This window comes from Penicillium malachiteum, assembly GCF_028827825.1.
Source record: "Penicillium malachiteum strain IBT 17515 chromosome Unknown utg000001l:1.0-8184562.0:1.0-8186909.0, whole genome shotgun sequence".
NCBI classification, from domain to species: Eukaryota; Fungi; Ascomycota; class Eurotiomycetes; order Eurotiales; family Aspergillaceae; genus Penicillium; species Penicillium malachiteum.
This window is the reverse complement of record NW_026643094.1, coordinates 2120233-2143960: the sequence shown is the minus strand read 5'-3', so window position 1 is coordinate 2143960 and position 23728 is coordinate 2120233. Positions and strand designations below refer to the sequence as shown.

The 23728-nt window shown below is 47.8% G+C and overlaps 9 protein-coding genes across 9 annotated transcripts; 5 read left to right on the top strand and 4 right to left on the bottom strand.

Moving 5' to 3' along the window:
* Nucleotides 1-592: 592 nt before the first annotated feature.
* On the top strand, nt 593-1117 carry N7483_000799 (DUF1993 domain-containing protein; the record flags this gene model as incomplete). Its single annotated transcript, XM_057084237.1, has 1 exon — nt 593-1117. The coding sequence occupies one exon, from the start codon at nt 593-595 to the stop codon at nt 1115-1117; it is 525 nt and encodes a 174-aa protein (XP_056950386.1).
* Nucleotides 1118-2529: 1412 nt separating this feature from the next.
* N7483_000798 (uncharacterized protein) lies at nt 2530-3783 on the top strand (the record flags this gene model as incomplete). Its single annotated transcript, XM_057084236.1, has 1 exon — nt 2530-3783. The coding sequence occupies one exon, from the start codon at nt 2530-2532 to the stop codon at nt 3781-3783; it is 1254 nt and encodes a 417-aa protein (XP_056950385.1).
* A 1199-nt stretch (nt 3784-4982) lies between these two features.
* On the top strand, nt 4983-5988 carry N7483_000797 (putative cell wall protein; the record flags this gene model as incomplete). The annotated part of the gene is made up of 2 exons (XM_057084235.1): nt 4983-5072; nt 5146-5988. The coding sequence occupies 2 exons, from the start codon at nt 4983-4985 to the stop codon at nt 5986-5988; spliced, it is 933 nt and encodes a 310-aa protein (XP_056950384.1).
* Nucleotides 5989-7075: 1087 nt separating this feature from the next.
* Nucleotides 7076-8236, bottom strand: N7483_000796 (ATG3/ATG10 family protein; the record flags this gene model as incomplete). Its single annotated transcript, XM_057084234.1, has 2 exons — nt 7076-7619; nt 7698-8236. 2 exons carry the CDS (start codon nt 8234-8236, stop codon nt 7076-7078), a joined length of 1083 nt encoding a protein of 360 aa, XP_056950383.1.
* A 730-nt stretch (nt 8237-8966) lies between these two features.
* On the bottom strand, nt 8967-9935 carry N7483_000795 (putative cyclin; the record flags this gene model as incomplete). Its single annotated transcript, XM_057084233.1, has 2 exons — nt 8967-9611; nt 9684-9935. 2 exons carry the CDS (start codon nt 9933-9935, stop codon nt 8967-8969), a joined length of 897 nt encoding a protein of 298 aa, XP_056950382.1.
* Nucleotides 9936-10500: 565 nt separating this feature from the next.
* On the top strand, nt 10501-11860 carry N7483_000794 (uncharacterized protein; the record flags this gene model as incomplete). Its single annotated transcript, XM_057084232.1, has 2 exons — nt 10501-10871; nt 10942-11860. The coding sequence occupies 2 exons, from the start codon at nt 10501-10503 to the stop codon at nt 11858-11860; spliced, it is 1290 nt and encodes a 429-aa protein (XP_056950381.1).
* Nucleotides 11861-12596: 736 nt separating this feature from the next.
* On the top strand, nt 12597-14327 carry N7483_000793 (translocon subunit SEC61; the record flags this gene model as incomplete). The annotated part of the gene is made up of 5 exons (XM_057084231.1): nt 12597-12606; nt 12701-12801; nt 12868-13035; nt 13115-14190; nt 14246-14327. 5 exons carry the CDS (start codon nt 12597-12599, stop codon nt 14325-14327), a joined length of 1437 nt encoding a protein of 478 aa, XP_056950380.1.
* Nucleotides 14328-18910: 4583 nt separating this feature from the next.
* On the bottom strand, nt 18911-19705 carry N7483_000792 (uncharacterized protein; the record flags this gene model as incomplete). The annotated part of the gene is made up of 1 exon (XM_057084230.1): nt 18911-19705. The coding sequence occupies one exon, from the start codon at nt 19703-19705 to the stop codon at nt 18911-18913; it is 795 nt and encodes a 264-aa protein (XP_056950379.1).
* Nucleotides 19706-21064: 1359 nt separating this feature from the next.
* On the bottom strand, nt 21065-22483 carry N7483_000791 (dolichyl-phosphate beta-glucosyltransferase; the record flags this gene model as incomplete). The annotated part of the gene is made up of 3 exons (XM_057084229.1): nt 21065-21409; nt 21500-22246; nt 22373-22483. 3 exons carry the CDS (start codon nt 22481-22483, stop codon nt 21065-21067), a joined length of 1203 nt encoding a protein of 400 aa, XP_056950378.1.
* Nucleotides 22484-23728: the final 1245 nt, after the last annotated feature.

Sequence of the window (23728 nt, the reverse complement as noted above, 5' to 3'; positions counted from 1 at the left end):
ATAGTAGATTGAAAATCAAATAAAAATATATTCTTGTTGTTGAAAGGTCATGACCTGAAGAATCGTGTTTAGTATGGTGTTTTGAGGTGATCCACGAGACCGGGTGATCCGTGAAACCGGGAATTACGTTACTTAAATTTAGTTGCATAAGCAGTCTGATTGTGACTAGTTAACTAATAACTACCGTGCACGTTTCCATCCCAAGGTTTGTCAGCTCTTCAGGGGTATCGGTATTCGGCATTTCACCAAGCTGCATCCCTGTTAGGCTTCCAAGACTGATACTACTGGAACTCGGGATTATGAAATATTAATAATAGCAGAACCTCATTATCAAGACTCTTAAATGAGACTCGGATTGTACGGGCGCCTGATTAGCATCGGGGGTAAACGGCTAATCCTAGAATTAATATTAGAGTATAGCTTAAGGACCCCCAACTTAGTGGACAGTTAAAGTCAACCTGGGATCCTGCTGGGGTGTTGCAAGGTTACTGTAAAAGTATTTCCCCAGACGACTTCTCACCTCCATTGCCTACTACTGGAGACATACTACATACTATCGACATAGATTTGGATCAAGTGACACTCCGCGACCATGAGTTCAAGTTTCACTGCCTACGATGGGACTATCGTGCACGCCCAAGGAGCTCTCCGCACTCTTTTCCATCTGATAGAAATGGCAGAGCAGCAACCCAATGCCGACGCTCTCATTGAAGCTCGAATCCATGAAACCATGAACCCATTGAAATTCCAATTTTTCGTCATCACCCACCTCGTCGAGCGAATGCTACAGATGCTCGCCGGACGGGAGCCGGTCGGTTCACAAGATGAAGTCGCATCTTATGCTGGGGCCAAGGACCTGATCCAACGATTGCTGACAGCTCTCGATGAAGCGGACAAAGATACTGTTAACCGTAATGGCCCTGTTATCACCACTATGAAGCTCGGCCTAGTCGAGCTCACCAAGAGTGGAACTGAGATCACTACTACGATGATCATTCCCAACATCTTTTTCCACGTATCGACGACTTATGCGATCTTACGGAAGGAAGGAGTTCCTTTGCTGAAGAAAGACTATTTGTATGCGTTTTTGCACCAGGGCATCCTTCCTGTTCAATGAGAACATTGAATGAGGCCCAAGCGCTGTATATCCTTATCTCATTTGGGTGTTGTCCGTTCTTTGACTTCAAAATTTTGGACCTGGACGCCTTCGACTCACGATTGGCTGGATTCATTTTCGATTATTCAAGTTCTTCAGTATTTGTTTGATGATTCAAAATTATTCTGAAACTTTTTCGAGCCCTCTGTTAGTGCATATTTCATACTTTGCAAAACATCATGATCCATTCAAGTTGATACTAGTATAATGTTCAATTAGCACTTGAAGAAATCCATTCAATTTATACTAATTAATTGAAATTTTCAAATGTTAGGATGAAATAGTATTGGAACTGTGCACATGTGACTCAAACTTGAACTTGGCCATTCAAATTTGAATGTGGGTGCGAAGCCCTGGAGTGCTAGAGTAGAAAGTAGTATATATACATAGCCCGTATCACCTGCCACTGGCAATGCCAGGAAACGAACACCACATCATGATGTGCATTACTAACCAAAACTTGAACCTTTAAGCTAACTTTCATCCAATATTCAAGCTCAAATTATTATCTTTCATCTCAAGTGCTAATTTCAAGGTTGATCCCGACTTGAAACCCGAGTATCCGTAGCTGACCGAGAAACGCGGGGATTTACGGGGTCGCATTCATCCCCCCCCTTTGACGTCATGGGAATTTCAGATGATCATCTAAAAGAGTCCTGATGGTCGCTGAAACCAGGATTCCCTCATTTGAACTTGGTTCCATCTTCTAAAGTGTTGTAACCTTACCAAAGATTACCTCCTTGGAGGAGATTGCAAAGTCCTTTGGTTCCAAGGTTCCACGGGCCCAATATATTGTATTTTGGTTCTAAGGTTCACAGGAACATTCCTCCCATCATCACAAACTCGGTGAGTACCTGCTGCCCAACCATCACAACCTCCAACCACTTGTGACAGACCAAGTGGTTCCCGCATTTGATCTGCATATTCCATTCATGCCGGTCGTATTTGACGATCCTGAATGGGGTTTTACATGAGTTGGCACCCTTTAAATGGTGAAATGTTGAGTCTCGAGGGCTATACCAGTGTTGATTGACCGCCCTCCCGCATGCCCCACGGCAGCTTTGCAGTCTGCGCAAGTTGACTCCGTACGAGTAACCACTGGGCACTTATCACGGAACCCCACTCCTCGTGGCCTGGTCTCATTTTGCAGTGACGAGCAGCAAACTAGCTAAACTGCTCGGTTATAGCGCGAAAACTGTGCTGGCCATTCATTATTTACCGTTTTTCTTTTTGGGTAAGACGATAGATCCCTCGAAAACTAGAGAGATCCACACCCCTCTGTCACATCACAAGACCTCCGAACCCGCTCGTTTCGATCTTTAAACCTCCTACAAAGTAAAACTACCTACGAAGAAATGAGTCCCTCAATCAACATGAAATCACCGAGTGAGGAGGACCGAGATGGTCATGGTTGTGTCTACAAAGAAGTTCGGTTCTCGCCTACAGCAACACCGCAGCGCCGAGCTCAATCGGTCTCGGGCAGCAACCCCTCAGCAAACTCCAGATACGACCCAGTGCCTTTTTCTCAAGCAGTTGCCTCCTTAGCTACTTCTTACATTGGTAAATCGCGAGAGCTATTAGAGAAACAACGAAAGCACTTCGAGACGGAAAGGACGCTTTTTGCCCAAGAAAGACAGCTTTGGCAGGAAGAGCGGTCAATTCTCAGGACCAAAATTTCTGAGTTGGAATCGCTACTGAGGTCACAAAAAACACACTTGAATGGACACCACGCTCCTGGACTGGGATTTGGAACGCCGAAATACCAAGGATCTGGTGATAACGCGATACACTTGGCCCAGGTGTGGGAAGGAACAAGCCCGGGTGGTCGACCAACAAGGGTCTTCCGAGATGAAGATATCCCCGACAATACATACCTGTCGTCAATCACTGAAGGGGGTGATAATAAACCTCCGTCCCTGGATGCAGCCTTATCGCCTCAGTCACAACCCGCAGATGCTTCGGGGGCCACTGTTAGTGTACCAGTGCCGATCGAGAAACTCGACAGTAGACTAGATGGTATTACGCTCAAGTCTACTGCATTACCCCCCGGGGTCGTTGCTCGGGTTATCACCCCACCGACACCCCTGGAGACCTCCCCTCTCGATGCCCCTTCGGAACCTGCAAGGCCTGAGAAGGAACACCGAAACAGTCTCAAATTAAAGCTGTCAGAACTCGGACCACCCAATGAGAACCTCGTGCGAAATGCTGGACACACTCCCATGGCAATCATCGAGGCTGATGGGAGTTTCAGATCCACACAGGATGCTACTCCTTTCCCCGAACCTGAGTCCCAGGAAGAGGTCCCCTTGGCACCTGTCCAGACCGAAGTGCGTCTCCCCACGGAAAAAGCGGAGTCTTATTTCCCCGATGTACCTGAAGATCCTGCCCTGAAGGGGCCGTTAGGTCTCACAAACGACGAGGAACATGATAATAGCTTCCTAAATGAGCTGGATCAGAAACTTCTAGACCAAGCCAGGCGAATTCTGTCTACTTCAGGAGAAAGTACAGACCCAAATGAAACAGAACCTGAAGTGCCTAACCAGGGTGAACAAGAACCTGAAATCAAGTTCAAAAAATCAACCAATTTCGGTACAGCTTTTGGAATAACCAACTGCAATGAACTTTGAGACCTGCAATTTCTGCACCCCGCTAGCGTTTGATTATTATGTGACATGTCGGTATTTGGCGCGCTGTGACTTACATGTACTCCGTATTCGTGATTCTTGTTGCTTTTTTCTTGATACAATTTTTTTTCATGACTTGCTCTTGGTGTGCATAACACCGGGCCCCGTTCTTCTTTCCTAAATATGGTGATCATTTATGACTTGACGAGATATCCTGAATATGTTGCAATGCAGAATTTGTTTTGATACTAAGTGATGTTCAATTTCCCAACTTTGTGTTTCATTTTACTTTCAATTTTCCAGTTGACAGGATAATGTCCTTGTTCTCTTCCAACCGAGGGGTCCACCTACGTCTCTTTATATTGAATATTCCTTGCGTCTGACCTGTCAACTTGGAGTAGCCCAATCACCAATCGATACCTTCTGCCTTATTCGCGCTTCCTGCAGGAGCAGATGAAAAGGGAGCAGATGAAAAGTGATCCCCCCTGGATATCGCCCTTGCATGAGATCTGCAACCTTTCATCCCGCCGCACGTGGTCAAGTTGCCTCTAGGGCTGGTGTTCCTGCCATCCACATCGACAGCGAGGATCCTCGACAATCCTAGCAAAGCTAAGAGAACGCTAGATTTCGGATAATCGGACTCGGGCTCGTGCATAAGCTGCGTCTGTTTGCGTCGGAGTATGCGTTTACGCTAATGACTATGCATGGTCCACGTCCCCGATAATTCCCACTCTCACCAATCATATTAGTTTTACTCGCATGAACCCCCCTAAACAGACCGGAGATGACACCTCTCACAAATATGGTCTCTATATTGGGTTGTCTTGTCTCTAATCTCCTTTTGGTACCTTGCTGATCATGGACCTTGTGGCTTTCGTTAGAAAAGCCACCAAGGGCTAGTCCATGGCCTTGCAGGTCTGTTCCTGTCTAGCCCTTGGCTCACCCCACGATGCCCCTCGGTGATTACTTTTACAGAAAACTACATAAGGGACATGGATTTCAGCCCAGACTCCTTTTCTCATCCTCATCCACTCATCAGTCAAGGACAGTCACTCTTTCGTGTTCTCTCTCTCGCTCACTTTCTTCTTTCGGGGCCTGCTCCAGACATTCTTTCAACGTTCACCAAATCCGACAATCTCTTCCAGTTTCTTGGATTTAAGTCTTTCGAGCTTCAGTCAAGTACTCCATTAATAATTTGCAAAATGCCTTCCACCACTTTCCGTCTCTCTTCGGCTCTGTGCCTCTTCCTGGCCGTTGGACCCGCCACTATTCTTGCTGCTCCTCCTCAGATGGTAAGTTACCGAACCACATGGCTCACTATCTGCCTTGCATATTGAACCGACCGGACTAACACAGCAACAATAGAAAGAGGTTCCTGCGGGTTCTCTTGGTCTGCGTGACGATAAGGATGCTGGTACTGGCTACGCCGTTGGTACCCCCGGTGGACCCGGCGCTATCTATGGCGCTGGTGTTCACGATGACACTGACCCTGTGACTGGTACCGTCGAGAAGGCCGCCGGTGCTGGCTATGCTGTTGGTATCCCTGATGGTCCTAGCGCTGTTTACGGTGCCGGTGTCCACTCCGAGGACAACCCTACCACCGGCGACAGCGAGCACGATGCTGGTGCTGGATACCGCGTTGGCATCCCCGGCGGCCCTGCTGCTGAATACGGTGCTGGTGTCCACTCCGAGCACAGCACTGCTTGCGGATCTCCCACCTTTGAGCATGACGCTGGCGCTGGCTTCAACGTCGGTATTCCAGGTGGTCCCGATGTTAACTACGGCGCTGGTGTCCACTTTGAGCACGGTGTCAACCCGTGTGTCGAGCCAGTTTTCAGCGAAGTAGTGCCTCCTTCTGGCGCCGCCACTGAGCCTGTTCCTGTTCCTGAGACCACGCCTGTCCAGGCTACTGTGCCTGCTGCTACTCAGCCCGCTCCTGAGTCCGTTCCCGAGCCCAGCATCACATCTACCTACCTCCCAAGCATGGTTGCTTCTACCTACACCACTCCCATCGTCATCCCCACCATGACCACTGTGCCTGCCTACGTTCCTCCCGCGGTTGCCCCTGTTCACTCAACTCCTTTGATCCACCCTGCCGCCCCATCCACTACTCCATCTTCGGTTCCAGTTTACAACGCTGGTTCCGCCATGGTCCCAAGCTCACTCATGGCTCTGGCTCTCCCCATCATGTTGGGCATCTTCTACTAGTGGATTTACGATTCGATCAACAAAAGGTCTCTCCTACTTGCTTGAACAGCTATTTCCCTTTACCGCGTGAACGATCTGTATCTCTATCCGCATTGTGAATTTTTGATGGATGTACTTTACTGTGACTTGACACTCTTTCTATTTCTTTCGATTCCATGTCTACTCTTACCTGCTTATTTATTGGTTGCCGCCTTGATCGCGACCCATTACTCAGATACTTGTATCTTGCCTGACATATGAGAGCCATGCCATCTTCTTTTACCTTGACTGTTTGAATTTTTGGGATTGGGATTCCGTTGGAGTCGGGCGTGCCTAGCACATTCGACAGTGTTTTTACTTTATTTTCATAGTCCCGTTGATAATATTGCATGTGTGCATGAATACATTCTTATTCCGTTAAAAAGTCTGAACTTGGAGCTACTAGTAGCGACTAGTTCCTTGGTAAACCTCAACTTTCATCCATAAGTAGTTTTTCTTTTCTTGTATGATTGACCATCCGTTGACTCCACACAACATTGAATGTGCACTGTCATATCTTAGTGGAGACGATGATCATTCGGCCTTAACCGGATTTCTGAGTGATCCAGGGCCCTAAAAAGAAAGAAAGGGGCGTATGCTTTGATTTGAAATGTTTGGAGAATAATATGATTGATCACCCGAAGAAACAAACTCCAATGTATTGAGAAAAAGAAAACAAAAACTATCCAGTTTACCACCGAAAAAAGCAAAATACATACAATCCAAGGGTTGAACCAATCATCAGGCTGCTATCAAGGTCCATAGCAGTCTTAACGCATTATTGATCTGATACGTAGCTAATATAAGGAAATAGTTTGTGGTGCCCGCAGCAAATAAACGCCAAATTCAAGTCATGTCATGCATATCTCGTATCAGGGAAGTGGCAATTCCCATTTCCGCCCAGAACAAGGAAAATGGCTCTTGATTCATATTGTATTCGGAATACTCCGATCGTCCAGTCCAGAGTTCTCCGGAATACTCAGTAGTTCAGCCAGATTCCCGAATAGAGCCTGGGTCCGGATGAAGTTGAAACCCATGGATCATTCGAAGCCACTTCAGCATCCATCAATTATACTCCCATTGTAAAATCGTGTTCAATACCCGGTGTAACACTGGCAATGAACTTCAGGAATACAACCAAGTACTGGTCCACGCGGATAGCAACCTGTTCCTCCTCGTCATGCTGAAGAACCTCCCACTCATCTCCACCAGGTTGGTGCTGCTGGTTTTCGCCGAGAGATAGAGCCTTCGTATCGTCAACTAAACCTGCAAGTCCGCTTCCACCTGCCTGTAGGACTCGGTTCGCCTCTTCCCGGGACTGCGTTTGCTTGAGCTTCTCGCGGTGCAGTTTGAGTGCAGCATCAGCCCGGTCGAGGAGGGTTTTCATCACAGAGGCGTGTCGGCAAGGGTGTACAGTGGCCATCTTCACACTACCATCGAACCAAGGGAAGTCTTCCAGTGTGACTGTCTTGTCTTTGTAGTCGCCGACGATATCCTCCATCATCAGGTGTGGCGGAAGTGGCTCCGACGGAGAGAGATATCCTGAAAGGTAAAGACGAGGTGTGCGGTAGAAGTTCGAGTAGGTTATGTATAAAGTATAAGTGCGTAGCGGTCTGGAAATGATACAGGGTCAGCAAACAAACAAGTAAGAGAACAATGAGAGAACCTAAACTGAGAAGAGTAAAACTAACTGTGTTGTCTCTGACTGTCCCGCCGGCTCACGAATGATAGCCTCCTCATCGTCATCGTCATCCTCCATATCAGGAATCTCATCCTCGTCTTCCTGTTCTCCAAGGTTCCCGGATTCATCCACAGTCCTCACATCTCGAATCCGCGCCTCTTGTTCACTTCGATCCGCTCCACCCCCAGTGCGCAACCACCCGTCATCTCCCTCATCTCCCGCAGGTCCCTCTGCACCTTCTCCAGAGAGCATATCTCTCACGATCTCATCTTCATGTCCCGCATCGCCCGCGAAGTTGTCATTCAGCCGTCGGTGACAAGGGACACCGCGCGTAACAAGGAACTGCTTTCCTGCAGGGAGGTAAGAGACGCGCTTCGCGGGGCTGGAAGCATCAGCCCAGGCCCATGTGGGAAACTTGTAGACCAGGTAGTCGCCGGCCAAGACGAACTCCTCGGGAGTGATTTGACCAGTAGAGCGAAAAGTTGAGGTGCGGGAAACGGGGGCGAGGCGGTCTCGCCAGGTTGATAGCGTTGAGTGTAGAATATTCATGTTGTTTGTTTCTTTCCAAGCGATCTCTTGGTTCTATGAGGTGAAAGAGGTAAGTTTGAGCGGGGAGATTGGGGTTGGCCTTATAAGCGGTGGAGCACATGATCGGCCCCGCGTGAGCTCATCGCTATCGATATCGGGTCCAATGTATGGGTTTCTTGCTTTCACCTGATTCAAATGGTTATAGATGGCGGTTCATTGGTATGATTAGTATCTATTACCTGATATTGTGACATTTTTCTATGGAAATTCCATCCAGGTGGTTTTAGAGACTATAATCTTGTTCATACTAAATGGAAGACGTGCATATAAAGTAAAGGATTTGATTGGATTAAATGATATAACCTTGGGAGCCTCTCTATACATGTCCGCATTAGACTATTGGATCTGATGATCTGATGAAATTTTCAGGAACGAAATCATCAGCTGTGTCATGAAATACTAGAGATAGTCTGTGTTAATTTGTCACCTGGTGCCTTGAGAGCATCGTCATAGATCCCCTCTAACCCAGGCGCAACAAGAAAACCAAACCTCAAAAATCAAGCTAGCCTCTTTGGCTCGTTTTAGAGGATTTGCGTAATTTCAGGCCAGATGAGACTGGAATGTGTAGACCCAAGTCTCACGGAGGCACTAGATATGATCCAGCTGCACATCGTATACACGGTATGAGGACGGGGATCTGAAAAGTCAAGATCAAAATGTCTTAGTTGAGAAATAATGATTCGCTTGCAGTTCATTCGCCTTCAACCATCATACGGCGTCGCTCGATTTCAGAATCGAGGTCGTCGACTACCAGAGGGATGGTCTTGTTTTTCCACTGCTCCATCTCCCTCCGCATAAAGCCCTCGAGACTTCTCATGCCCACGACCAGGAATCCAAGCTCTTCTCGATCCACATCAAAGACTTCCCACCAGTTACCATCCACCAGCTTTATCCCTTCTTCGCGTGCTGCAAGGTATATCGCTGCCACGGCGAGCGCATTTGGTTGATGTGTTACGTAAAGTAGCTGAGGTGACAGAAGTGCCGCATTAAGATGTTCCACTACACGGCGGGCAACAGCCGGTCTTGTCGCACCGAGGGTTTGTAGATATGTAAGAGCGATAGTGTGAGGAAGTGCGACATGTGTATCGAAACCGAGGATTCGTAGGATGACGGACTCGATGCGTAAGAGGGTAAGTCGCGCGAATTGGTATTCCCCCTCAGTGAGAAGATAGCTCTCCATAGCTGGAGCCTCGTCGGGGGCTCCTTTCGGGTTCACAAACCATAATGGCGAAGTATCTGAGGAGCATAGAAGAGTATATACATTAAGTACCGAACGTGGGGATGTGGGTTGAAACGAGAGTTTGGCTGTCATGTAAAGTGCGGCAGCTGAAACATCCTGGATAGGGTCGAAGGACCAACGTTAGAAGTGGAAACTTGGGAAGCAGATCTTCTGAGAGCGCTTGCGTACCTTGGTCGAGTAGATTCGTAAGCTTCCTCCATCTGCTCCCAACCAAAATCGAGTAAAAATAACAATAGCTTGGCTGATATTATCCTGCGATAGACCCAGTAAAACGCCAGCAGTCTGGGTCAGCTGGGCCCCAGCGACACGGATCGACGTTTCAAGATCAGAGGGCACGCCATCGATCGACGAGGAAGAATTTGAAAGTTGATCCGGAGTGGCGAGAGCATTGGATAGCTGTTTTAGTCCGGTAGCTGTCATGATGTTGAGGCATGTGCAAGGTGCAGGGATCGGAGAACGTGGGGAGTACGAGATGCAGCGGAATAAGGAACAACGTTTCTGCTCAAAGCTGTACTGTAAATCTGTAAATCCTTTAGGGCTGGAATAACCTCTTTTTTCGTCAATGTTCTTGTCGTGTTCTATTTTTTCGAACTTCGTCACCAGTGGATAACCCCTCGACGAATCCAGAATGGAAGATCTCGGTGGATCCACGGAGCTTCTCAGCCACCACTATTTCTCTTTGTGTATCTACTTCCCCAGCCTCTTGTGTTTATTTCGTTGTTTCATGAGAGGGATAGGTTTTTTTTCACCTATTGTGAAACATCCTAATTTCTCTCATCTCATCTTTCTTCCTTGAAACTAGTTGCATTAGGGTCATTTTCTTGAGATCCTCCCCCCTTTTAGCAGCCTAACACCATCTAAACCGCTTTAAACAACAGCCTTGGACACTTTTGCATATCTCCACTTAGGTCACACACCCACCGCCACGCCCAGATTCGACGTGGCACTCGATTGATTCGCTGATTTTGCTGTGTGGACTGTCACCATGTCTACCGATCACTCTACCCCCACCGCCCTGCATTCCGAGGTCTCCCAGGGGCATGACATCGTTGCGCCCCCATCAATCCCTGGAATCCCTCGAAGGTCATATCCCAGTGTGCCGTCACATCGTCGAGCAAACACTGAGTATATCGCTCGTCCCCCTATTTTCGAGGAAGACGAGGACTTGAAACGAGTTCAAAACAACACGGCCCCATCGTGGACCGGTACATTCCCCAAAAAGAAGCTCGAGGCACGAGCCCGTATATTATCAGATTGGTTCCAAGGAAAATCAGAACCGGTTGACTTGGGAATCAAGATGCCCCCTAACGGCGAATCCGACGTGGCGTCCATGGATACTCCACGACTTACCACCATGTCACATTCTCGCAAAGGCTCAACAACAAACGCGGGCCGATTTACCACACTCTTCGGCTTGCGACGACAGGCAGAACAAAAACCCGTACCCCCCAGCGCCCGCAGATGACGAGTTCCTAAACCTCGATATTGCTGCAGCACTATATACCCCGGCCGATGCCACTCATGACGAAGCCCTCGATTTCATCCGCGAACAAGCCAGCGATGTACTGCAACGTATGCAGGAGGCTTATAAACAAAGGACTTTTATCATGCACCAAGCCCTGGCCGACCGAAACGAGAGACTGGAGGAGCTGGGGGAGACTCGGGCGCGGGTGGATCATCTGAAGTCGCAACTCGACGGTATGGCTGAAAAGGTTCTCAGCCAAGAAAAAGCCATGCAGGCCATGGCAGCGGAGTTGGAACAGGAACGCCGTATGCGCCAACGGGAAGAGAACCGGAGTCGTAGTCGTACGATGCGTATGGTTCCTGCCGAAGATGAAATCCCATCTCTGGCATTGCAAACACCTCACCGGGGAGCTAAACGTGCTAGTCACGGTACATTCACCAGTGATTCCGGCTTCGAGTCTGGAGATGAGAGCATCGCCGAAAGTGTCTTTTCCCACCGGGAAGGCGTTGAGTCACCAACCTCCACATTGACTGCACCATCACCAAACCTGTCCCAGGTTGCCTTGGCTGCCCCGACCGTTAATCCTACCCTTACCCCCACCATTCAAAAGAACCTCATTGCGGCCACCGGTACACCGACGCCGAAGGGTCCCTCTGCCTACGACCGAGTCATGAAGGGAATTGCCTCTACACGTCTGGGTAGCTCATTTGTCGGGAATCCCAATCTCAACTCCAACCAGTGTAACAACTGCCACGGCATCCCATCCCATGAAGCCTGGAGTGTCATGGGTGTCTTGAAGGATGAGAATCGTGGCCTCAAGACCCGTGTTGGAGAGCTTGAGCTTGTCATTGATGACTGTCTTGGTCTTGTTGGCCCTTGAGGGATATAAAAACCCACTTGGCACGGATATTACGAGTATACTGGATTGATCTATGGAAGCCCCTTGAGCTCTCAGCCCGTCTTGGAAAGACCTGGTGTTTATATAGAAGAGCAGGGCGTATTTTGTATTATTTCTTTGTTTTTTTCTTTGGGAAATTTCTGCTACCTTGATACCACCTACAGGTAGGATCATCTTGGAATTAACTTCATTGCAACATTGGATGATATTGATATTTCATTACTCATGGCATCATAGTGTAGACCCTGTACTGATTGGGAATAGTGTGGGGATTAGCTCGGTCCTGAACACTGGGGTACACGAAGTACAAGACTCTTACTACTCTGCCAGTGGGAATATAAGTAAAAGAACTTGTAAGATGTAATCAAGGAATATGAATAGTATAGAAGATTGACCTAGTCAGTTCTTATATACCTAAACATGTGGTGTTGAGTCAGAATTGACATAGTGTTTTAGTGTTGGGGTTGATTGCGGCGAAGACCAAGTGGCCTTAATTAGCGCGAAGCGAAAAAGTGGCCAGCGAACCTCTTCGCTCTTCCTCCCTCACCCCCCATCTCTCCCCGACCTTCCTTCTTCTCTTCCCCCATTCCCCTTTTCCTTTTCTTTTTCTTTTTCTTTTTTTTGTTTTTTGAAACATCCTCTCTCCGTTCCTTCTGCTGGTTTCAATTCCAGCTTCTTTTATTTCTTTTAAAGACGGATTGGGTGGAAGACAGTCACGATGAGCGGCCGTAAGTCCCCCCCGGTTCAACCCCGGCACGCGATCCTCATCGGATCTCATTAAACATCTTCAACGAATACAGAAATGCTAATACTTTGTCAAAGTTCGCTTCCTTGACCTGATCAAGCCCTTTACGCCCCTCCTCCCGGAGGTGGCAGCTCCTGAGACCAAGGTGCCCTTCAACCAGAAGTTGATGTGGACAGGTGTATGTGACCCAATTCAACCCATACGTGCGGAAAAGACGTGTCTTCTAACTGCCGCTGGTATCTAGTTGACTCTCCTGATCTTCTTGGTCATGAGCCAGATGCCTCTGTACGGTATTGTGTCCTCTGATACCTCCGACCCCCTGTACTGGCTGCGTATGATGCTGGCCAGTAACCGTGGTACTCTGATGGAATTGGGTATCACCCCCATCATCTCCTCCGGCATGGTCTTCCAGGTATGCGACTTCAGATCAATTGATATAATGCGACAAAGGTTTAGAAGAAATTGATCTAACCAGCTTTGCGCCCCTTTAGCTCCTTGCCGGTACCCACCTCATCGATGTCAACCTTGACCTTAAGACCGACCGCGAGCTGTACCAGACCGCTCAGAAGCTCTTCGCTATCATCCTCTCCTTCGGCCAGGCCTGTGTCTATGTCCTGACTGGTCTCTACGGCCAGCCCAGCGACCTGGGTGCCGGTATCTGTGTTCTTCTGATCGTCCAGCTGGTTGTTGCCGGTCTGGTTGTCATTCTGCTGGATGAGCTTCTCCAGAAGGGTTACGGTCTGGGCAGCGGTATCTCCCTCTTCATTGCCACCAACATCTGCGAGTCCATTGTCTGGAAGGCTTTCTCCCCTACCACCATCAACACTGGCCGTGGTCCCGAGTTCGAGGGTGCCATTATTGCTCTGTTCCACCTGCTCCTCACCTGGCCCGACAAGCAGCGCGCCCTGTACGAGGCTTTCTACCGCCAGAACCTGCCTAACGTCATGAACCTTCTGGCTACTCTCCTCGTCTTCGCCGCCGTTATCTACCTGCAGGGCTTCCGTGTTGAGATCCCCGTCAAGTCCTCCCGCCAGCGTGGTATGCGCGGATCCTACCCCGTCCGTCTCTTCTACACCTCCAACATGCCCATCATGTTGCAGTCTGCCCTGTGCTCCAACATCTTCCTGATCAGCCAGATGCTGTACTCCCGCTTCTCCGACAACCTCCTCGTTCAGCTTCTCGGAGTCTGGGAGCCCCGTGAGGGCTCTGCCCAGCTGTACGCCGCCTCCGGTATTGCCTACTACATGTCTCCTCCTTTGAACTTCAAGGAGGCTCTCCTCGACCCCATTCACACCGCTGTTTACATTGCTTTCATGCTGGTTGCCTGTGCTCTCTTCTCCAAGACCTGGATTGAGGTCTCTGGCTCCGCTCCTCGTGATGTTGCCAAGCAGCTCAAGGACCAGGGTCTTGTCATGTCCGGCCACCGTGAGCAGAGCATGTACAAGGAGCTGAAGCGTGTTATCCCCACCGCTGCCGCCTTTGGTGGTGCCTGCATTGGTGCTCTGTCCGTCGCCTCTGACCTTCTCGGTGCCCTTGGCAGCGGAACTGGTATCCTGCTTGCTGTGACGTAAGTTTATCCCGATAAATTACTGATTCCAACTCAGCTAACATGACTTTCTTAGCATCATCTACGGTTACTTCGAGATTGCCGCCCGTGAGGGTGACATTGGCGCTGGCCTGAAGGGCCTCGTCCCCGGCGCCTAGTCGGATTTCTTCATGAGCAGTATGGACGATTGACTACTTGTTAGTCTTTTCGGATGTTTCTGTTTATTTCTTTTTTTTCTCCCGTTGTCTTTTTAATCGCCCTCTGTTTTCTATACTATCTTTGGGGAGATGAATTGGTGTGCGGTTCATCGCGAGACTGGTAGCCTGGTCTTGAAAGGCCCGGTTCAGATGTCCAGTTGAGGAACGAGTTCTATTTATAACGCCAGACTTGTTGGACAAAGACGAGCACAAGATGAGGCATCGGTTCCAGAATGCCCCTGCGGACAGTTGAAAGCGCCCTGCTTAGGGTCCTGTAACCATATTTTACCAATTAAAAAATCTAACCAAGTTATGTTGTGCTCCTGCATTCTATCTTACTGCACATGTGTAGCCTCAAGTCACTGCAAATTTCCAGATACCCCGATATTTCCCACTGATACCTTGCTATGAATGCGACTTTTCGGTTCAAGTTGATGTCCAAGTCAAAAGCACTCAATGAGACGAAGTCGTCTTATTTATACAACTGGCAGTAGTATCAGATAACGACCACTAGAAACGAAGCCTGCTATCATGATCCACTCGGGCTGCTCTTCTCTAATTCCACCAACTGAACAGCACTTGAGAGTATAGGTCGAGTCAGTTCTGCAGTTCTAGCAAACTAGGAGAACCGAGACAGGAGACAAGAGAGGTAAGAGATACCGATGATTGATTCGAAACTGAATCCCAGTCTGCTTCATTACAACCTTGGAATCTGCAATTACTGAGGCTGCCAATGTCTACAATAAAGAGAAGTGCAGCTGCTATCTACTCGGTTTACAGTATACCTTGAATTTGATATTCCCGGAGTGAGCAGCCTTCATATTTTTGAATATCGCTGTAAGATGTTATCACCTTGAAGGTCACTGACTGACTTCTTCAATCATAGCCTCATGTTATTGTTGTGCTACTGCCCAGTAGGTAGTATTCAGCTTGGAAGTTGGAGTTTCATCAGCTCAAGCTATCGAATTCAAGTTTGTTTCATCAACATCTTTCCTGAAATCAAACTTGAAGGTTTCTTTTATGCATTCCTTGCTCGTGATAAATTTTCTTTTGAAAAATTTGATGGTTACCTGTTTGATATCTACCAACATCGCTTGTCTCTCTTGTCTACCCTTTCCTTATGAGGCTATCTCTAGCTTTTCTTTTTCTCTTCCACTTTCTTTCAACCGAAGCCATCATGAAAACCGGGCTTAGGGCCTGCGATGGTCACTCATGGTTCCAGTGAGCACTATTGTACTACTCCCCGTCCTGGTCATCATTGACACATACTTTCACAGTCTTCCAGTCTAGTGCCAACGCCTATACTTCACCCTGCGGTTCCCCTCCACGATACTACCCTTCTGGAACCACCAGTTGACCGAACTGACCTTATCATACGGTGCAGACTTTGACTGGAGCGAAAAAGTCGAAGAAAGCATCCAGATTACTCAGGATAGTCAAATGTCCCAGGTGACAGAATATCATGAAAACGATCGATCCGAGTACACCTACTCGAACTCCGTAAGAGACTGATCATGGCCTATTCAACCGAGAAATGCGAAATTCCTCTGGACTTAAGGTATCTATATCAAATTCTCTATTGGAGTCTTTCGGAATCTCACAGCCACCTCCTAATCGCATCTCTATCCACCTCGCTTGCTTTGCTTCTCATCTATTCTATCTCTCATGGCTCACACACATTCTCTTCTTACTTCAACCAATACTATATCCAACACCACAACACGTTCCTCTCATCTGAAAAATGCCAAGATTGTCGCGATATTTGAGAAAGGTGGCTAGTCTCACCGATTCTGACCTCGTTTCTAGAGGGACCCGAGGTCAAGTGTGATTGAAGTCAAAGCAAGAAAGAATTTCGAAAGTCACACGGCAGCTCTATATTGATTTCTCGAGTGGATGGATGTCTCGTGAATATGCGAACTCATGTTCACTATGTTACCATTCCAGCAGTTTAATGTGAGTGATCCTCCTACTAGTAGTAATATAATTTCTCAGCAGCGACCACTAACTATATACTCTTAGCCAAGACAAACCCCAAGGCCCAGATTATGCCTCCCTGCAGTGGAAGACTGATCGCGAATTACGGGGAAATGAACGACAACGGGAAGAGGAACTAGGTGCATCTAGGTCACCCTTGAACCACGATGAAGAGCAGAAAATCAGAGGGAGAGAGGGGAAAGTTTGAACACATCAAGAACAGCACGGGCGCTTTACACCTGCTCCTCTGCCCAACGAAGGGTTTGAGATCAAGGCCCGGCGAGGAAATTCATACGAATTACCTAGTAGGTTTGCGGAGGCAAGCCAAAATCTACACGAAAGAGAGGACTACTGAAGTCCACCCGTGGTTTAGAGCAATTTTCTTCTACGGAGAGTTGCTACGCTCAAGTTCTTTTGCGTTCCGTTTATACGGACTTGGTGAAAGCCTGCGGTCATCTGCCGTGGAAAGAAGCATTGGGTCCCAATATACGGCCGGTACTTCGCACTAAGTGGCTGGAACACTGACTTCGATAGCAGTTACTTGCAGTCTTGGCTGTTCAATCTCAAAGCACCTTGCAAAGGAACCTCCGATCACTTCCTGTGGCTCGGGCTTGTAATGCCCTTCTAAGAAGCTGCTACATGACGCTGTGGTCTATGATTTCAGCGAGCTCACATCAAAGCAACAGGACTATTTCCGCTGGCCAGCCGACCGAATGGACCACTTGTTTTATTCCGTTCAGTTCAGTGGTCTGGTCGCACCTCGATTCCGCAGTCACTGCCCTTAGTTCTAGACAGGAACTCATCTTTATCTGCAAGGTACCCGGACCATGCGGACAAACGGGCCTATTCTGCGTGTTGGACCCCATTTACATTCTGGAATACTCTCGTGGGAGATGATTGATCGGCGACAAAGGGTACCCTCGCCATTTGAACCAAGAAGGCGCTCTTTTTGCAACCTATCACCATCCCCACGGACACTGAGATAATTTCACTACCACCTATGAAGGATGTGATTTTATCCTTCCTTGGGGTTTTGACTACACGATAGGCAACTGCTTGTCTCTATCTTTGACTATGGCGACGAAAAACATTTATCTGAGAAGTAGCAGGCCTGACTACAGAGTATGGTATTGAGACGTCCAAAAAACTGCGGTTGATTTCAATATTTTGAAAGAAAAGAGGGAAGAGGTAGGTCTCTTATTCTCACTGGAGATAGGGACAACTTGTCAACCACAGACGTTCAAGCAAGAGACAAGGAGATTTCCCATTCTGAACCTTTACCTTTGCTTCCTAATTGCCTTCCTTGCGATTGGAAGTTTCTTCCTTATTTACAACGTTCCAGATCTCGGCATTGCCAGATTGACTATTATGTCCCAGCGCTGATGCCGGCGCCATGTTTTTAAAAGCTCCCGAGGTCCTATTATTATACGGGGTTCTGAGTCGTCCAGCATTACCTAGAAGCCCCGACTCGGCCAGCCAGACCGAATGCTTGTCTGGACTTTTTTCACCATTAGCTTTGCCCTCGATCGGGTAAGCATCTCCCAGGAGAAACGAGCGAAAAGAATGCCAAATGGACGCAAATCACGGAACATATCACCAACTCCCATAATATCAACCTGCTGCAAGTAAACGATAATGTCAACTCTGATGATATCGTCTCGTATGAATTCGGCGTGGAGTCAATGCCACCTGATCCTGCACCGTTCGGACAATTCTTTGGAAAGCATCCAGACAAGCCATTCGCGGAGAGCGGCTCAGAAGATGACATCGTGCCAATAAAAGATCGACCAACTGTTTCCAAGGCGCGTGGGCGCGTCGTATTCATGCACTGAGCTGAATACAATGCATCTCTCGGATATGCATACATCGATGAATGTGATCGTAATACCATTCCCAATACCGATTGTAACCTGTCCTTGCTGCGATGTTCGAACCGACTACTTTTTCGTGACTGGGTACCAACGGTTTTAGTTAGTCACAAGCCTGGAATTCCTCAGTGGCTGGCTGGACTGTATCCTAGACTGAAAATTGGAATCATCTTTGCGTCTCTCACTGATTTTACCGTAGCACAGTATAACAGTAAGGTCTCGTGGGTCCTAGAAACAGGATATCCGACTCTTAGTATAGGATTTAAACTATTGATCATAATTTGGGATGTTTTAGGTGCTGATCAAGTGAATAAATTCAAGTTTCTCTATCACGACCTCGGAATTAGTTACTCTGTATAGAGATAAAATTGTCATAACAAGCCACATGCAGGAAAACAACTTGAAACACTCGACTCCAGTCGCTTAATATCGAATCATCATTCCAAATAAGCAAAAACCAACTAGTAATATCTGTTGCAAGGGGGGGTTCCCGGTCGAATAGACCACACGTCATGCTGCAGCAACTCCACCTCTTAGCAACAAGAGCCACCCACCACCATTCAACTTCAAACGAAGATTTAACCGAGCACTGACACACTGAATCCGGCTGAAGAATCAGGCAAATCAATCTGCAAATGAAGCTCCAGATCAACCAATGATCACATAAAACTCCAGCATAATACTCAAGCCCAAGAGAATCACTTAACACTTCCCATGACGTGACATCTCCGCAACATCATCACGCACGACCCCATCAAACACAGAAGACTTCTTCAATCTCCAAGAAACCTCCGGGGCGCGCCGTTCCGGCGAGCTACTCCTCCAAATTAACTGTTTCGCCTCCTCAACAAGTCTATGTTGACCATCCGGCAACGGATAAAACGTAACATGCAACGACCCCGCAAACTTCCTAGCAAGATGCAGTACACCCCTCGCCGCTAACTCTCTTCCCCCAACTTCAATAGGAGGATAATAGAAGCGTGGATCAAAATAAAACAATAAATTCTTCCAACAAGGTAATCGCTGCACAAGCAATTCTCTCGCACGCTCGTACTGTTTTAATGTACGTTTCGGAATCCCAGGTTGCGTATGCACAAAGAGGTAAACCTCGAATCCAACGCTACGGATTCGGAGTCGCGCTGTAGGACTTAATGTATCGAGGAAATCACCGAGTCGGTCCAAATCGAATGAGTTGCGGAAGAAGAGTGTATGGTGTGAGTATAGATAGTCTTCTGCTTCGTCGTGGATTTGTCGCGATACTGAGAGTAGGTTCTTTGCTGTGCCGTCTTCGCCTACCCAGCTGGGACACATTGATAAGGCGCGGTAGCGGCCTCGAGCTGTGAAGACGTTGCCGCGGTCGTGCACTACTATTAAGGGTTTGTCGATATAGTCGTTTGGCACTGTGAGGGCGTATTGATAAATCTTTAGCCGGAGTTCTGGTGGGAGACGCATGAATTGTGACGCGGTTGGGAGCTTCGAGCTTCGTGGAGAGGCCATTGTAACTGATGCTCTTTTGAAGCCCGATATAAAGGTACTTGGCAGTTCTTGTTTCACCCGGTGGTGTTGTTGTGGTATTGTTGTGGTGTATAGAGCAAGTATCAATCTATGGATGTGTTGATTGATGTTTGATGCTTTAAACTGGCGGCTTGTGTTCAGGTTTGATGTCTAGGTCGTCACTCGAGGAAGAAGTAATCAAAACTTGAAACGCAGGTTTCGTTCGATGGAGTCCAACCGAATGAAACGTTGGATGATACCTGGCATCATGCCATCGGGTTATATAGGCCAGCATCTGATCGACACCTCTACGTAATGAGTCTGGGGGCGCCTAAGACTAGGTATTAGCTCCACATGAAGTTTTCGGATGAATGGGATTCAACTTAAGGCCAGATCGAGGCCACCCGCTCCATGTACTCAATAAGGGAATATGCAGGATTTTGAATTCGGCAGTCGATATCCTTCCAAACCGCCCCCACGGAACTAGCGATGGACCAACGGCGTTGATGGCGGAGAATAGTTCATTTGGTAGATCGAACTTTGGTCTTCGATGACTGGATTAGTTGAAATCTCCCTTGGAGATCGGGTACACTTCCAAGGTTGGGTTCAACATGCCTAGAGAGGGAGAATACTCCGGGCGAAGGATTTTTGATTCTCTTCACACCGAGTCGTCATATTTGATACCCCCTTCATTTCAACAAGTACAAAGATCGGCAATAATGCAGACTACTATACTCGTTGTGCTTAGTGCAGTTGTACAGTTATGCAGTTTATACTAGATATGGAGATACTACTTCTTAGTTGAGCATAGAACCTTTTCTAAGGTTTACTTGATGTTGATCAAGGTATGCAACTTGAAGTGATGGTTACACATCGACGTCAGTCCATCAATAATACAAAAGATCTGAGAGTCTAGTCTCAATATCCGGAAAAGGCTCGGCAGGATCATAATTAGAAGATGAACTGAAGAGCTGAGCAATCTCGGGGGCCAAGGAACCGGGAAACCGAGGTGGTTCGACCCGATGTCCATATATGGGACCACGAGTCCCGAGATACAAGACAAAGAACTATGGATCCATCTAAGCCTTGAAAGGTGTTTAGTTCGGAAAATCATCCTTAAACAGACAGATTTTCGGAATTTCTTTGTATGTACGGTCCAAAATAACGTATTCTCAAGTCTCCATCGCAGTGGAGCCTGGCCCACAGTAAGAAAGCTGAGAACCACGGGGCGAAACAAGCCGAGATAGCTATTTCGCCCCTATATGGAAAGAAATCCGAAACGCCTATGAGTGCCCAGATGTCATTCAGTAAATAATTATGGGTCTGCGTGCAGGTCGCCATATGGGTGGGGTGATTCCACCTTCACTTCTGTCTATAGATTCCGAGCGACCACGCAGCGCGGAGGAGCGCCAGGCCCCAGGCCATGCCGATACTGTCGCGTAGAACATTCAACTTACTTCCCTTGACCTCTCTCCATCCAACGGGTACTTCGGCCACAGGGATCTGAGCAAACTCAGCCAGCATGAGCATCTCGACATCGAAGATCCAGCCCTCGGAATGCATGTTCGGGATAATATAAGGTAGCGCCGCGCGAGAAAATAGCTTGAATCCACACTGTGTATCCTTGACGGTTGCAGTGCGAGGCGGAGTCATAAGCCAGAGGATTAAGTGGAACGAGTGCATCAGGAAGTTCCGCAATTTAGATCGCTATTTACCAGTTAGTACACCATCGCAGTAAATGAATCTCTTAGGTTTCTTGTAGCGAAGAGCCTCTAGAAGAGACAATATAGATCTCACCTTAACAACAGCCTCACTACCAACCATATGAGCTCGCGATCCAACCGCCACTCCACGTCCACTCGCATCTTCAATCCCCGAACAAGCCGTAACAAGTTTACCCAGATCCTCAAACTTACTCGCCCCATCCGCATCCGCGAAAACAACATACTTTCCACGAACATGTCGCATACCATGCGTCACTGCACCGCCCTTGCCACGATTATGCGTCAAGCTAACCACACGGATCGTACCAGGCGGGATATGCACACCCTCCTGTGCCTTCGGCGTCCAAGGTCCCGCATTACCCTTTGGATGTAACGAGAGTTGATGATCCTTCGCAAAGCGAAACGCGACCTCCTCAGTGCGATCCGTTGAGCCATCCGATACAAGTATGATTTCCCAGCCTCTGTCTGAGCCCGAGGCGTGACCGTTCGCCGAGCCATTAGGCTTGCGCTTGCGCGTTGAGCGGGTTTCTGTAACGTCCTGCTCGCTTCCCAGGGTACCGTACATGTGTTCTAGGTAGTTCACTGCTTCCTCGAGCATGCCAGAGAGACGGTCTTCTTCGTTGTAGGCTGGGACAACGACGGACATAAAGATTTCGCCCTCGTCAATACTGAGTTTCTCGGAGGGTTTCTGCTTGTCTAGCCAGCAGGGGAGGGGTTCGGGGGTCGTAATGGTGCCATCTTTCGCAAGGGTTCTATACTTCTTTTCTTCTGGGAGGGAGTCCCGGGGGATTGGGGCGACGAGGGATAGTAAGATGTAGAACTATGGTTAGAGGTGATATTAGCATGTTTGCCTTGCTCTCTTTCGTGGGGTGTCTAGTGTAGAGCAAATGGATTGGGTGCGCGCGCATCTGCGCGTTATCTCGAACTAGTGGGGGAGTTAACTCACCAGTACAAAGATTCCAATAGCAGTAGCGAGGAAAGCAACGAGTAATATAGTCGGAGGGACATCAGCCACAACCGTGACGCATTGGCGACAGACTTGAGTCCAGGAGTCCATGGTGGCGGAGAAGCTTAAAGAGCTTGAAGCCGGTGCGGAGAAGGGGGGAAATGCAAATTCGTGGGTTAAAATGGAAGAATTAATCCATGCAATGCCAATTCCAATTTAAATCATGGGAATATTCATGGCAAGATAAAGCACTTGAGCTCCAAACCTTGGAAGAATTGGAGAGGAGCTTGAAGTATGATAAAGATAATCGATAATCGCCAGCTTGGCCTTTTTATCGGGATTGACGCGCAATGCCAGTGGAACACCCTACCCGGTGGAGTACATAGACTCCACGTTTCCAGTGAGGATTTTCTGCAGTTTATGATTCGTCCTTATTAATTCCATGGTATTTAACTCCGTAAATATCTATCTCTAACTCCGATATTTACTAAGTATTCGAGACAGCGTTTATGGTGGGGGATTCATGAATTTCAGGGAATTAATGTCAACTTCCAAGTATTAAAATGTGTCCAGACTGTCTAGGTAAGTATTTTGATTCTACTCAAGTGCTTGTATCACTACATTCATGTTGAATTGGTAATAAGTAGTACTTATTACTACTAGTTAGTACTACGCAGTCATTCTAAGGCTTCAAGTTCTATGCAGAAAGTCCAAGTTAGTACTCCGTATATTCGAACCTTCGAATGAATCATACTAATTCAATCTCCAGTCAATTCAATGGAAGAACTTCGATGGTTTCAACGAAAGGACTTCGATCATGATGGTTCAACTTTGAATGTCCAAGGCAATTTCGAAAAATTTGGGAAGTTGAATCCATTTATATGATATTCCATGCATCCACTGGCTCGCCGGATAAGCTGACTATACACTATCCTCGCACTGTCAGTTTCTAGCTGCCAGGGTTCTGCACTATCTATTTCCATGTCCGACTTGATTCAATGACATCCAGGCCAAAGACAAGCTTCAAATAAACATCCAAGGGTATTGAGCGTTGAACTCCAATGGGTCCCGGTCCAGTCCAGGAAAAACAGAATAGAAAGACGAAATCCAAGTCATGTCATTCCTGTGGCTCGTGGTCTCATGGTATTTGGTTCTTCCAGGCTCCCTTGGTAGCGGGTTGCACGCAGTAAGAGATTCCAAGATCCGTGGATATCAGGCAGATCTGATCAACAGTCCTCTTGGGAAGTGGATTCAAGGTTCTCAGACCAGCCGGAGAGAACTTGAAGAATATAAGGTCCATTCCGGGGAATAAGGGGGTTCTTTCCAGAAGGAACTCCATCCATTGGGCCGTGTTTT